Below are 13711 nucleotides of genomic sequence, written 5' to 3'. Positions count from 1 at the left end.
TAAGGTGTTTTTGATGAAAAGTGCTTTTGATAGGCAACTGAATTAACTGTACTTTATAGACAGGGCTAGAACCCTACTGTAGCTTTGAAGGATTGACATCATGTTGTAGGAAATGCCATGCTGGTTTTCCAGTAAGAATGGGGAATGATATATGTGACCACACAATCCAGGAAGGGTAAATGTCTGGTAGCCAGAATAGACACGCTTGAGAAACTACCATACACAGTATCGCATATTTAGGGGAGAACTGTTTGCAATGATATAAAACAAACAAACAAAAATTTCATCTCGTTTTTACTTATCTCTCCCTTTGTCTTTACTTATATACATGCATTGTCTGTAGTTGAAGCAATTTTTAGCAAGTGACAAGTAAATGTTATTGTGGACAATCTGATCTCCATTCTTATCTTCTGGATTTGCTTTATGGTTAGCAAATCTGGGCTGAATATTACTTGGGAAACTTTGAATGACTCAAGGAAGGTTATTTACTCAAGAGTATTTCCCAACAATGACCAAATATATTCTAATATTTTTTATTAAAGGCAAATAATGGCTTAAAAATATTGTAATTTGTACCTTGACTTTTTAATGGCTTCTGTCATTTGTCAAGAAAATAATGGATTTTGTCACAAAATTCTTTGAAGACTAAAGCTTTTTTTGTATTCTGATACAGAGCTTTCAGTTCTATATTTTGGATGGAAGAAGTGCACATTTCAGAATGATGATTAAGGATCCCCCGAGAATACACCATATTCTACTGCTGAGATGACTCTGTCCCTCCACAGAAATCCTCATTGGTCTACTCCCGTGGTCGGCAAACTATGGCTCGCGAACCACATGCGGCTCTTTGGCCCCTTGAGTGTGGCTCTTCCACAAAATACCACGGCCTGGGCGAGTCTATTTTGAAGAAGTGGCATTAGAAGAAGTTTAAGTTTTAAAAATTTGGCTCTCCAAAGAAATTTCAATCGTTGTACTGTTGATATTTGGCTCTGTTGACTAATGAGTTTGCCGACCACTGGTCTACTCCATCCATCCTCCTTATTACTTGACAGGCCAACAGGAAGAAGTTTACTTTACTGGGAGAAACAACCATGTGATAGGTAGAGATAAACATGACTCTTATTCATCTTCCAAGGGTTCAACAGTGTATAGGTATTGTAATGGGGAGGGTCTGGGGAAGGGAGGTGGCTATTTGCAGAATCCTGTGGGGTCAAGAATCAAGTTTCAGAGTCTTTTAATTAACATTTCAAAGAAAGAGTCAGATACATCACCTATACCATGTACATAAAGGGTATAATAACTTAATCCATTTTTAATTATAAATGTCTCTTTAATTAACCAGTGATTACTGATTGAGTTTCCTGTACCTCTCTGGCTGGTGCCTAAAACCAAAAAGGGATAAAACTCTAGTCTCAAGTAGAAAATGTGTCTATCTTACAAAGACTGAATATAAGCCTGAGGGCTCCTGCCTTTGGGGCATGATTACAACAATGCACTTGCCTGCTACCCTGTAGACTACCTTGAGCTTCCTCAGCTTCAGAATAGGCAAACCTTTCTATTTGTCAGTTACACTCTGATGAACAGTGGCCTTATGTTTTGAAGCAGCTTTGGAGAATGAAAATCTTAAATCAGAGAGCAATAGTGTGATTTTATGTCTTTAGTGTAAATTTGGTTCATTGTGGCTTCAAATCTCTTACGATGAGTAATTTATTAACCTTAGAACATTTGTCTCCTAAGTCAGTGGTCTGCAAACTCATTAGTCAACAGAGCGGCAAATGGCGGCTCGCGAGCTGCATGTGGCTCGCGAGTCGCAGTTTGCTGACCACTGTCCTAAGTGACACATAAGATGCATGCATGTTCCATGTACATAAAGGGTATAATAACTTAATCCATTTTTATATTTTATATCTCCCATCTTTTAAAATAATCATCCCCAAACCACTCCCCTGCCAGCCTGATTGATGCCTAACTGCTCCCCTGCCAGCCTGATTGGCCCTAACTGCCTTCCCCTGCAGGCCTGGTCACCCCTAACTGCAGTTAGGCATCAATCAGGCTGGCAGGGGAGTGGTTAGGGGGTGATTATTTTAAAAGATGGGAGATATAAATATCCTATCTAATAAAAGAATAATATGCAAATTGAATATCACTCCAACACACAAGATGGCTGCCCCCATGTGGTCAAAGATGACTACCCTCATGTGGACACAAGATGGCCACCACAAGATGGCCAGCAGGGGAGGGCAGTTGGGAGGCACCAGGTCTGCAAGGTAGGGCAGTTGGGGGCGATCAGGCCAGCAGGAGAGGGCAGTTGGGAGGGACTAGGCTTGCAAGGGAGGGCAGTTGGGGGCGATCAAGCCTGCAGGGGAGGGCAGTTAGGGGTGACCAGGCCTGTAGGGAAAGGCAGTTAGGGGCAATCAGGCTGGTAGGGGAGCAGATAGGCATCAATCAGGCTGGCATGGGAGTGGTTAGGGGGTGATCAGGCTGGCAGGCAGAAGCAGTTAGGGGCAATCAGGAAGGCAGGCAGGTGAGCAGTTGGGAGCCAGCAGTCCTGGATTGTGAGAGGGATGTCTGACTGCCTGTTTAGGCCCAATCCAGGTAGGTCCCAGATTGGAGAGGGTGCAGGCTGGGCTGAGGGACACCCCCCCTGTGCACGAATTTCATGCACCGGGCCTCTGGTTTCTATATAATTTCAAGTGCACTCAAGACATCTAAAACTCAGTATACTACATATGAGCAGGATCTGTTTAAAAAACTTTTAGTTGGTTATTTAATGGAGCATGACATACCTAGGGTAGACAATATTAAATATTCCAATTGGGATATTAGAAATGATTCTTATGGACTACTATGACTTAGAGCAAATTCCTGAATTCCTTCTTAATGCTGAAGATCATTTAATAGATGAGTGTAGGACACTGAGGGTAAACAGTACCAAATGAGACAGGGAGTTCATTACACAATCCACAGGATGATTATCCATGTGGGCCTGTAAATCCTGTGATAACTCATCATTCTGCTGCTTAACACATTTGGATGCCTTAAGTCGTTTTTAAACCCTCTCTGAGATCTCCAGTTGGCACACGTTGTGAGCATGAAATTAATTTGGCACTTGTCTGTAGATAAAGATGAAGCGTTTGTGAAACATTATCGAGTTACATTTCATGCTCCCACAAAATGAATAACCAGTTTCCTGTCAATTGCTCATTTGGAATGAAACCTGATTTAGACATGAAGTCCTAAAAACCTGGATAGACAAAGATTAGCTCATTTCCTCCTGTCTCCCTCCCAACTTCTACTCTGTCGTTAAGAACTGTCACAGGCTCAGGCTGAATGCTTGCTTGTGTGTTCCTGGCAAACTTTCAGATGTGCTATTACCAAATCCAGCTTTTGAATAGCTCACTCACAGAATTCAAAAGGCCACTGTTTATTAGGCTACCGTCCCTAGGAGAATTGAGAAATAGACTATACAATTTTTCTAAAAGTCTTCTTTAGTATGTCAAACGACTGAGTGAAAATGTGAGACACGTGTTTCTAATTTTTCAGTTGTTTGCCATCATGTAATATCAAGTTTTCAGCCAGATGTAGAGGCATAATGTGGTCAGATCCAAGAGCCAAGAATCCTTCCTTGGAACAAGACACATCACTCCTTAAATATCGATCTTTAAATATCAGCTATACAACACTGAAATTATTTTCAATTAATGAATGATAGAGGCCCTTGAAATCATCTGTCCTCCAGAAAAACAATACTCTGCTTTAAAAAAATATGTGTATGAAGATTATTTTGATGTAATTACTATTCCTGGGCCTGAGTATTTTTCTATCCTTAAACCGAGTGCTGAACATATAACTCTCCTTAAATTGAGTGCTCATTTTTATTCTTTCAAGCATGCTCATTTTCTTCCAATCATTCTGCAAATTGTTGTTGTTGCTGACCTCTCTCCTTAAAATAAGCACATTCATTTTGTTTGAGGTTTTCTACCTTGCCAAATCAAAATATCCTTTAATGTATATCCTGAAAGTAGGTCCTGAAAGAAGGTATTTAAATTTGGCAAGAGTATGCCATTCACATAATTCAATACTTTTTAGTTTCTGTTCCCTCACATAAAATGGCTAAAGTGTTTCATTGTATTTCGAATGGAACCAACATACATGAAATCAATACAAAATTCCAAGGATTATCAGTGAAAAAAGTCAAGTTGAAATGCCTGCCTTCTGCGGAAGGCAGAAAACGCAGCAAATACAATAGATCCTCCTAAGCCATGCTGGCTTAAGAAGCAAAAGATACACTTCAATTATTTATTTATTTTTCGTATTGTTTTCTAGTTATATTGAGAAATAATTGACATTTAACACTGTATAAGTGTAAGGTGTGTGGCATGAGGGTCTTATCTACATATATGGTAAAATAATTACCATAAGAGGTTTAGTGAACCTATATGCATAGCCCATGGACACAGACAACAGTGTGGTGAAGGCTATGGGGGTGAGTAGGGACTGGGTGGAGGTAAGCAAAGGGGAGGCAATAGTGTCAACAATAAAAATGTTAAAAAAGGTTTAGTTAACATAAATCATTTCATATACATAAAATAAAAAATGAAAAAAAATTCTTGTGATGCGAACTCTTAGGATCGACTCTCAACAAAATTCCTATATATTATACAGCAACATTAACTGTAGCCCTTATGTTGTACATTACATCCTTAGCACTTATTTATATTATAACTGGAAGTTTGCACCTTTTGACTGCCTTCCTCTCATTCATTCTCTCCTTATCCCTTGACTCTCAGAACAAAAACATTTGATCTCTTTCCTATGAGTTGGATGTGTGTTTGTTTGTTTGCTTGTCTGTTTTTAGATTCCACATGGAAGTGAAATGATAAAGTGTCTGTTTTTACCTGTCTGACTTATTTCACTTAGCATGACGTCTCTGAGATCTATCCATTTTGTCACAAGTTGTAGGAATTCCCATTTTTTATGGCTGAATAATATTCCATTGTGTCTGTATACCACAATTCCTTAATCCATTCAACCACTGATGGACATTTAGTTTGTTTCCATGTCTTGGCTATTTTAAATAATGCTCTTACGAACATGGGGGTGTAGATAGCATATCCAGATAGTGTTTTCATTTCCTTTGAATATATTCCCAGAAGTGGAACTACTGGATGGATCACATAATGGTTTTATTTTCCATTTTCTGAGAAACCTCCATACTGCTTTCCCTAGTGGCTGCACCAATTTACAATCCCACCAACAATGTACAGGATTCCCTTTCTCTTCAAATCATGGCCAGCATTTGTTATCTCTTGTGTTTTTGATGATGGCCATTAGGATAATAGGCGCGAGGTAATAACTCACTGTAGTTTTAATTTGCATTTTAGTTTACTTTGAATGCCCATGTAGTCATGCTGCCAACAGAGATGGCAGAAGGGAATTCATGACAATCCCACAGGAAAAGAGAGGCAGTGGCAAAAAATGATTCAAACCTTTCAGAGTCCTGAAGAGGATGGGATCAGAGAGGGGCCCCACTCCTTTCACATTTCGTGCTTGAATTCGAAAGTAATACATAGTGTCAAGGTTGAGGTCCATGATCTGGTGAGTAAGACGGTCACCACTGATGGTTTCCATAACCCAGTCATCAATTGGTATGTTCTTGTCCAAGGTATAAAACAAGATGTAAGCTGCATAAGTAGATGAATGCAAACTTTGTTAGTAGCCTGCTCTACGACTGCTTCCAAACATCCACGCTTCCCAAGTGTAATTTGCAATGATTACTATATATCCACAATCTATAAACTACAGTTTTGGGTTTGGCAAGTAATAATAATTTCTTTTTCATATTGCAAGGATTAAATAAATAATTGCTTCAGTGTGCAGAACCTGAAAATGGCATGATAGAAATAAAAAAAAAATACTTGTCATTTAAAAGTGTGAGGATTCTGATGCCTATAAACTCTAATTATTGGTTTATTCTAATATATAAGCATGACAAAAATGTAAAACACAGATAACAGCTCTGTATAATTTTTGCCATATTTCAATAATGAAAACAAGGAGCATTTATTTTGGCTTATGCTTAAATAATAAAAATACACTGAAAAGTATAAAATGCCGTGCTTGTTTAAAGTGTTATAAAAGAAATGATCAGATATGTGTATTGTAATAACTCCGTGAGGCTGGCTGAAGCAATGTTGCCTGCTTTCGCAGATGATAAAGCTGAAGATGACCCAAGCTAGGGGTAAAAAAGCTACGATAATATCCTCTACTGTTATGCTGAAAATCCAACACTACTTCCCCTAGTCCATTCCCACCTAGGAAAAAAAAAAGACAATGTATTTCTGGATAATTGTAGGTTATTTAGTTACTATCTCAAATGTTAATAATATATCATTGGATAGTATCATTTGCCCTCTGTGTTAGGGGATGTTACTTGAATACTAGTAGGGTACTCAGTGGTGATAGTCTAACACGCACCCAAGTAAACCCTGTAACATATTAATATTCTAACATTGTATTTAGCCAATATGTAAATTAGATTTTATTTAAACACATTAATTCATAATTTTGTACTAGACTATCAGATGAAACTGTAAAATAGCTCATCATAGGTGTCTTTGGTCTATGGATATAGTGCCAGCCTCCATTTCTGTTAAAATTCTGCACAGATGGCTACATCAGCTAGGCCACAAATGTCCCTTGTTCTATTCTTATACACTGAGTATATTCTTTATAAAGCATATTTTTGAAAACAGCAGTCTTTGATTGACCTGTTCCTTCCTTTTGAGCCCTGCTTATCTTGTTTGGATTGGGGACCCTCACACATAAATCATTTGTGGTTATGTCACAAGGTTCTTCCATTCAGGTTCACTTTCCTTCCCCAATAACCATGCGCACTACCTACATGAAAACACACACATTTACTCCAGGTGGACTGCAACGAGGTCTCCCTACTCTGTTTGTTCCCACCTACCACTTATTCTTCTCTCTTTCCATCCAAATTCTACCCATCCACCACCGTCCAGTTCAAGCTACATCTAACATATAAAACCTTCCTCTATAGTGAGAATTTCTTTTGTAGACTTTGCAATATACTTCAGTAAAGTAAAAGAACATTTATATAATTTTTAATCATTTGTCACTTAATGCCATATTTAACCTCAATTATGCTTGGGTTTGGAGGATGCATTCTAGACAATGAACTGGATCTTTTTTTCTTTGTGATTCTGCAGGATTAAGAATTGCTGCAAATTCCAAGATCCAGAAGTCCATTTCTCTTCAGTTCAGATCAGTGATAAAAACCTACATTTCTTTTGCTTTAGCTTTCATTTTTCACCAAGTTTATTGTTTCCCAAATCTGCCTAATTATAAGAATTACCTGGTGACTGGGTACAAGTTACAAAACACAGGTCCCAAGAAAGGGCATTTTGATGTAATAGGTGTGGCAGAGAGTCCTAGCTCCCCCAAAGACTCCTGTCTCCTGGGTAGTCACACTTTTATGTAAGCCTCTCTGTCTAAGCATAACCAATAAAACACAGTAAATATGACGAACTATCAATACCATGATGATGTTACATGAGATTATAACTTCCGTCTTGCTAGCAAACTCTCTCGACTCTCTCCTATGTTGGCGTTGATGGAACAAGCTGCCAGATGGAGAGGACCACATGGCAAGGAATTGAGGATTGGCTCTGATCAAGAGCCAATAAGAAACTGAATCCTGCCAACAACCACATGAATTAGAAGCAAATCTTTCCCAAGTCAAGCCTCAGATAAGACATCTGTCTAGTCTAAAACCTTGATTTCTGCCTTGTGAGAGCCCCTGAAGCAGAGTACACGGCTAAGCTGTGCTTGGATTCCTGACCACCAAAAAATATGAGATGATGAATGTGTGTTGCTTTAAGGTGCTAAGTTTGGGGTGATATTGTAATCGATAATACAATAGGTTAAATGTAACCCCAGTAATCAGCACCCCAGATGATCTCTGTGTTTAAGCAAGGTGAGGAATCACTTCTTTTGTTGATATGTGGGATCTGTATATCAGTATATGTATGGCATTTGTTGAGATGTTGACACTGCAGATATGAATGTCTGAAGATGCAGAGAGTTCAGGGGAAGGTAAAGGACCAAGGTTAAGAATTCTGCAAAACTTATAAAGGTTGTGTGGCTCCTCTCTCTGGTTAATATTAAAATTGGAAGATTATAATTCAAAAGGGATGATGAAGTATCATTGGATAAAACAGTTGTTTCTGACTCATGGGCATCCATTCATTTATAACTCAGCTCCCATAACAACATCAATAAAATCTGATATTCTTTGAGCGAGAAAATCTTCCATTCTTGTCCCCAAAGAATTATATCTACTAGTATTGAATATAAGACCTTGATATTTGTAATAGTATTTTTTAGTTTTTATTATGTGCATGTCATATCTTCAAGAGAATAAAAACATTTCTTTAGTTCAGGAGCCATATCTTATATTACATTTTATTATTTAAAAAAACTAATAAAATATCTTTACATACTAGGTGTTGAAATTCACTTATTGAATGAAATCCATTAGTCAGAAAGCATATAAGTTTTACACTCATGACATTTAATAAAATTGTTAAAGTTTTCATGGGCTGTTTTAAATGCACAACACACCTGAAAGTTTGAAGAATTGTGTTCCCATCTCAGTCAGCTACACTTTTCCTGAATTTTCTTCATTTATCAAATGAGATTAAAATATATGCCTTCACAATGTTTTTTTTTTTAATGTAAGAAGTATTTAAGTTAGCATTTAGAATGACAATTCTAGAATCAAATAAGGTTTCAAATACAGTATGAAATGGTCAGGTTTTGATCATTTCATACTGTATTTGAGCAATTTCCTGATACTGGTGGGCAGCCCTATTTTTTAATTTTATTTTTGTAAATTTGAGAACTGAGATGGGGAATAGAAACACATTACTTTACTCAAAAGTAAAAATTGGCTGTAGAGAAAGCAAATAATTTCATTTAAATACGTGAGTTTGGTATGATCAGAGGATATTAAATCCAGTATTGAAAGTCTTACCTTATAGATTTCCATATAACCACATAAGTTGGAACAAATTCATTGGTTTCTCAATACCTTTCTGTATATCTATATTCATTTCTCTGTGTCCAAGTATCTGTTTTTCTTCATTGTTTTCTCTTACTTTTTTCTACTTCATTTTTGTCTCTTACCCACCACACTGGCTATATAATGAAGTTTCATATCCAGTCATGGGTTTAAGAGCTGGGATTTCTAACCCATCTGAGCACTCCCACATTGGAATAACATTTGTCTAGATACATATAAAATTTAACATCATATATCTGTCATTTTGACCCTATTTATACAAATAGGTAGTTGTAATTTCAGAAGCAAAGGGTAGAAGTGTTCAATGCCACCTCTCTCCTCCCTTCTGTCCTCTTCCATACTTCTTGTCACTCATTACTGATTTCCCTCCAAGACTCAGGTAGACTGTGAATCACAAGGAAGAATAAGATGACCCCTACCAACAAGAAAATCAACCCAGTCCGAGCTTTTCTGCTTAAAAAAATGATTCTGCTAATCTTGTATTTAAATAGATACATAAGGAAGGAAGGACCCATTTCTTCCTCCTTTTTAGTCGAAAACAACAGGCAATGGATTCAGGGATACCTGACCTCAAGTCACAGCTCTAACACTGACTAGCTTTGTAACCTTGAACAACTTGCTTAATCTAAGTATGTCTCAATTTTATCATCTGAGAAAAAGTTGCTATGAGATAATGTATTTTAAGAACCTAATATGTGGGGGTATTTCTATTAAATTACCTTCTACATACTAACTACTTAGTAAATGCTCCAGCTATTCTTCCTTCCTTCTTTTCTCTCTATCTCTTTCTTAATATTAATACATCTTAAGGAAGGTGTCATATTTGGAAGAGCTGAACTGTTGGTTTCAAGTAAATCAATATATTTAATAACAATTCAATGATTATTCTATCCAATAAATATTTATTCATTACCTACTATGTGTTAAGAATATTGTTACTAGGGAGAAGGCATTGGACAAAATCTGAAACCTGTTCTTATAAAAATTCCAGCTGTGTACTATAAGCATTTGATTTTACTTCATGATTACATGTTGAGGAGATGAAAAAGAAGGAGTCAATATTACTAAATTTCCAACTTATGCAACCAGGTGAACTGTGGAGGCTTTGGAAATGATCGTAATAAAGAATGCAGAAAATTATGATTTCAGTGAGAGTGCCCAGCTGGGTCCACATTCCTGGATGGTCTTAAAACCTGTTACTGAATATAACAGTGCATTATTTAGCTGGTTATGGTGGTTGAGAGACGAAAACAGAGAGAGAGAGAGAAAGAAAGAAGGGGAGAAAAAGGGGTTGGGGAATAGAATACAATAAGACAGGCAAATGGAAATATAAAATATGAGGTTTTAATATGAAATTTAAGAGACATTTGTGTTCACTGAAGCCCTGGGTATCATAAGACACTTTTGCAGAGAAAGTAACAAAGAGAATAAAAAGATCTGAATTCTGGAAGCAACACTTAAGGAACAGATGGAAGAAATATCTGCTAGCAAGACTAAGCTATAGCCTAGAAGTGAGAAGAAAAATGGTTAGGTGAATTTTACAAAAGTAAAGAAGAGAATTTGAAGCAACAGGAATTGGAGACACAGAAAAAGCAAGTACAACTTTCACCATTAGCTAGCAATAATAAGAAAACAATCTCTGAAGACCTAACTCTTCCCGATATCTACCTTGATCTCTGATCTTAAAATAATGTTGGATGCTGCATGTATTTAGATCAATGTTTCACAACTAGCTGTATTAAAATCACTTGGAAAATACCATGCCCAATCCTTCTTCAGAAAAATTAAATCATAAATCAATTGAAAATCACTGATTTGGACCGGTTGAATACTAAGAAGTTGAAGTACAGTATAGTATAATAATTAAGAGTAGGAACCTGAGTTTTAAATCCTAGCTTGATTCTATCTTGCTAATAATAACCAGCTTAACTTCTGAATGAATGAACCCGGCCAGATTTTTGACATCCCCCACCCCCTACCTATTCCCTTTAGTGGACTCTGGAATGTGTACAGAGACAGCTGTCCAATCATGAAACTTTCATTAATCCTTCCTCTGGGGCAAGGCACCCTTGATTTGATCTATCTCTTGGCTCACCCGGGTGCCAGGGACTCCTGCTATCAGGCCTCTTGATCTTCCCCTCCTTGCCCCCCACCTCCACACACATTCCTTGCCTAGCACATAGTTCCATCTCTAAAAAGAGGTTGGTCTAGTGGGTGAAAGATGTGGAAATCTGACCATCCTGCAGCCAGGACCTGGGTTTCTGTATGTAAGTAAGTAAATTTCCTATTCAACTCATTAACCAACAAGCTAGACTTGTCTGACTCATTCTTTTGCCTCTTGTTCCTTTGGTATTTGGGGGCGGCTTTGTAAACACGGCCTTTTCACTGTATACTGGCTAGCTCTGCTACTTTGTGGTTATTTGACTTTAGGAAAGTCAGTTACCCCAGAGAAGTCCCTCGTCTCTTCATTTCAAAGTAGAATAATTGGAATATATGAACACTTATAATAGCAAAGTGCTTAACAGAATGCCAAGCATGTAACAAATGCTTAATTCAATTTGAACCACTTTCTTCTGAAAATGTCAGTTCAGATCCTTAAGCTGCCAGTTGATGATCAAGGAATTTAAGCACCGAAATTATCTAGGTCTTCTCCCTCATCCTTTTTCCTTTGTTTAATCTTTTTTGAAGTTTACATATTTACAAATTGATGAACTGGGTTCCATGCAAAGCCCATTAGTAAAGCCTCTTCCTAGAGTGGATTTCAAGTTGGAATAATAATAGCTCATTTGTTTCAGTATGTACTGGGCATCAGGGACTTATCTAGGCACTTTAATATAATGATTCTACAAAAGAGGTTCTATCTCTCCCCTTAATTTATAGATGAGAAAGTGAGACTCTGGGAGGTTAAATAACTTGCCTGGGCATCTCTCTCAGCAGCTCAGGTTTTCAATTCTTAACCACCCTGTCTTACTGCTGTGCAGATGCAAGAACTTAGGAAAACAAGGAAATAGAAATGTAAGAAGGGAGCACACTCTTCCAGGGAGGCTCACAGGTGCCTGGCACACTGGGAAAGAGCTCACATTTTCCCTTGCAATTTCATGGAAACAAAGCGCAAACCTGGGCCTTCTGCCTAATGGTCTTCTATTCTGAATATTTTATCATCCTATTTTCTAAAATGAATTTGGTTGAAAGAATCAAAATATGTATAGAATAGAAGTTGTCTTACGGGCTCTGTGTGTTTGCTCTCTGTTGAATTGAGTCAAAATATCTCAAGCTAAAAATCACAACTAGGCCTTCATAAATGCATACCATTATTAGAGAATGATGTCTTAGTTGTGGAAACTATTATACAACTCTACATAAAATATGTGGACAAGGTCTCTTACACAGACACTGTGATTTTGGCACACTAAATTATTTGCTTAGATTAATTGCATTTCCCCTCATTTTTTAATCTTGAGAGGCAAAATAAAGCTGCCTTTCAAAGTTGAAAACACATTCTATTGTTTACATCAACAATTTGATGAGATTTACTTAAATAAGATTGGAGAATTGGGTAGTATATGACTTACTTTATCCTTTAAGAAAAAAAATTCTTTCCACCAGAATTTGTTTTAATTTGGAAAAGTTCTATTTTGTTTTTTTCTTAAACTTATTATCTGTTGATTTACCATATGCTTATAAATCAGTTTGTCACATAATGAAATAGTCATCATGTAAACCAATCAAAATCTACAAAAGTACTGAAATGGAACCAATGAAAACAGATCATAAAATTGAGGGGAAAATAAGAAGAAATTAGAATGAGCCAACTTTCATTTTAAAAAACCTGGCAGAGTGACAACTGAGCATATAAGATTTAGGGAAGATGTTATGTTCCTCTTCTTTTTCCATATTTGTCGGCTCAAATGAAAATTCTATTAGCTATTACACTAAGAGCAATTTCCTAGAGAAAACAAGTCTTCAACTTATATTTGCATCGCGTATGGAATTTTCACATATTACCTTTGCATTTTGTAAATTTCAGAAGGTAACTTACTTAAAGTACATGTCGTCTGAACTATAATCCCCATGCTTATCTTCTGCATCACAGAATGTCTGAATTACTTTGCTAATTTATAAGAGTGCTATCCACTTCTCGTATGCAAAGAAAAAAGGAGTGACTCTTACATGTGCCCATCCCAATGGTTCAAGTTAATTAGACTATAATGTGCCCATTTTTAGTTATACAATATTTTTTTCATAATAATTATATGCTATGGAGACATCTATTAAAAGACTAGAGTGATCATTTAAATGCAAAACCCCTGATAGAACTCCATTATATTTTTCATACTAAATTAACATTACAGGCTTCTAATGGGTGCTTTAATTAGGCATTGATGTTATCAGCAATATTTGGTAAAATAAAATCTGTCACTGTGAAATATTCATTAAGTACAATTTCTGTCAGTCAACATTAAGTGTTTTCTGAACCTTAGGATTTAAGCAAGAAGCTAAAAGCTAAAAGTGGGTTTTCAAGCTAAATACATGAAAACCCGCCCAGACAAACCTCCTTTTTCCTACGTGTCACAAAAAAATACATGGTCATTAGGTGTCTTTTGT

General features: G+C 36.9%; 1 protein-coding gene across 1 annotated transcript in view; it reads right to left on the bottom strand.

The window, feature by feature from the left end:
• Positions 1-13711, bottom strand: part of DCC (DCC netrin 1 receptor) — a 566817-nt gene that overhangs the window by 74837 nt on the left and 478269 nt on the right. Inside the window, exon 20 of the mRNA XM_054723604.1 lies at positions 5490-5684. Coding sequence (XP_054579579.1) covers positions 5490-5684 — 195 coding nt within the window. The remainder of the gene's footprint in view (positions 1-5489; positions 5685-13711) is intronic.

This window comes from Eptesicus fuscus, chromosome 12 (assembly GCF_027574615.1).
Source record: "Eptesicus fuscus isolate TK198812 chromosome 12, DD_ASM_mEF_20220401, whole genome shotgun sequence".
Classification (NCBI taxonomy): domain Eukaryota; kingdom Metazoa; phylum Chordata; class Mammalia; order Chiroptera; family Vespertilionidae; genus Eptesicus; species Eptesicus fuscus.
Note: the sequence above shows the minus strand (reverse complement) of the source record. Positions and strands in the feature narration are given on the sequence as shown.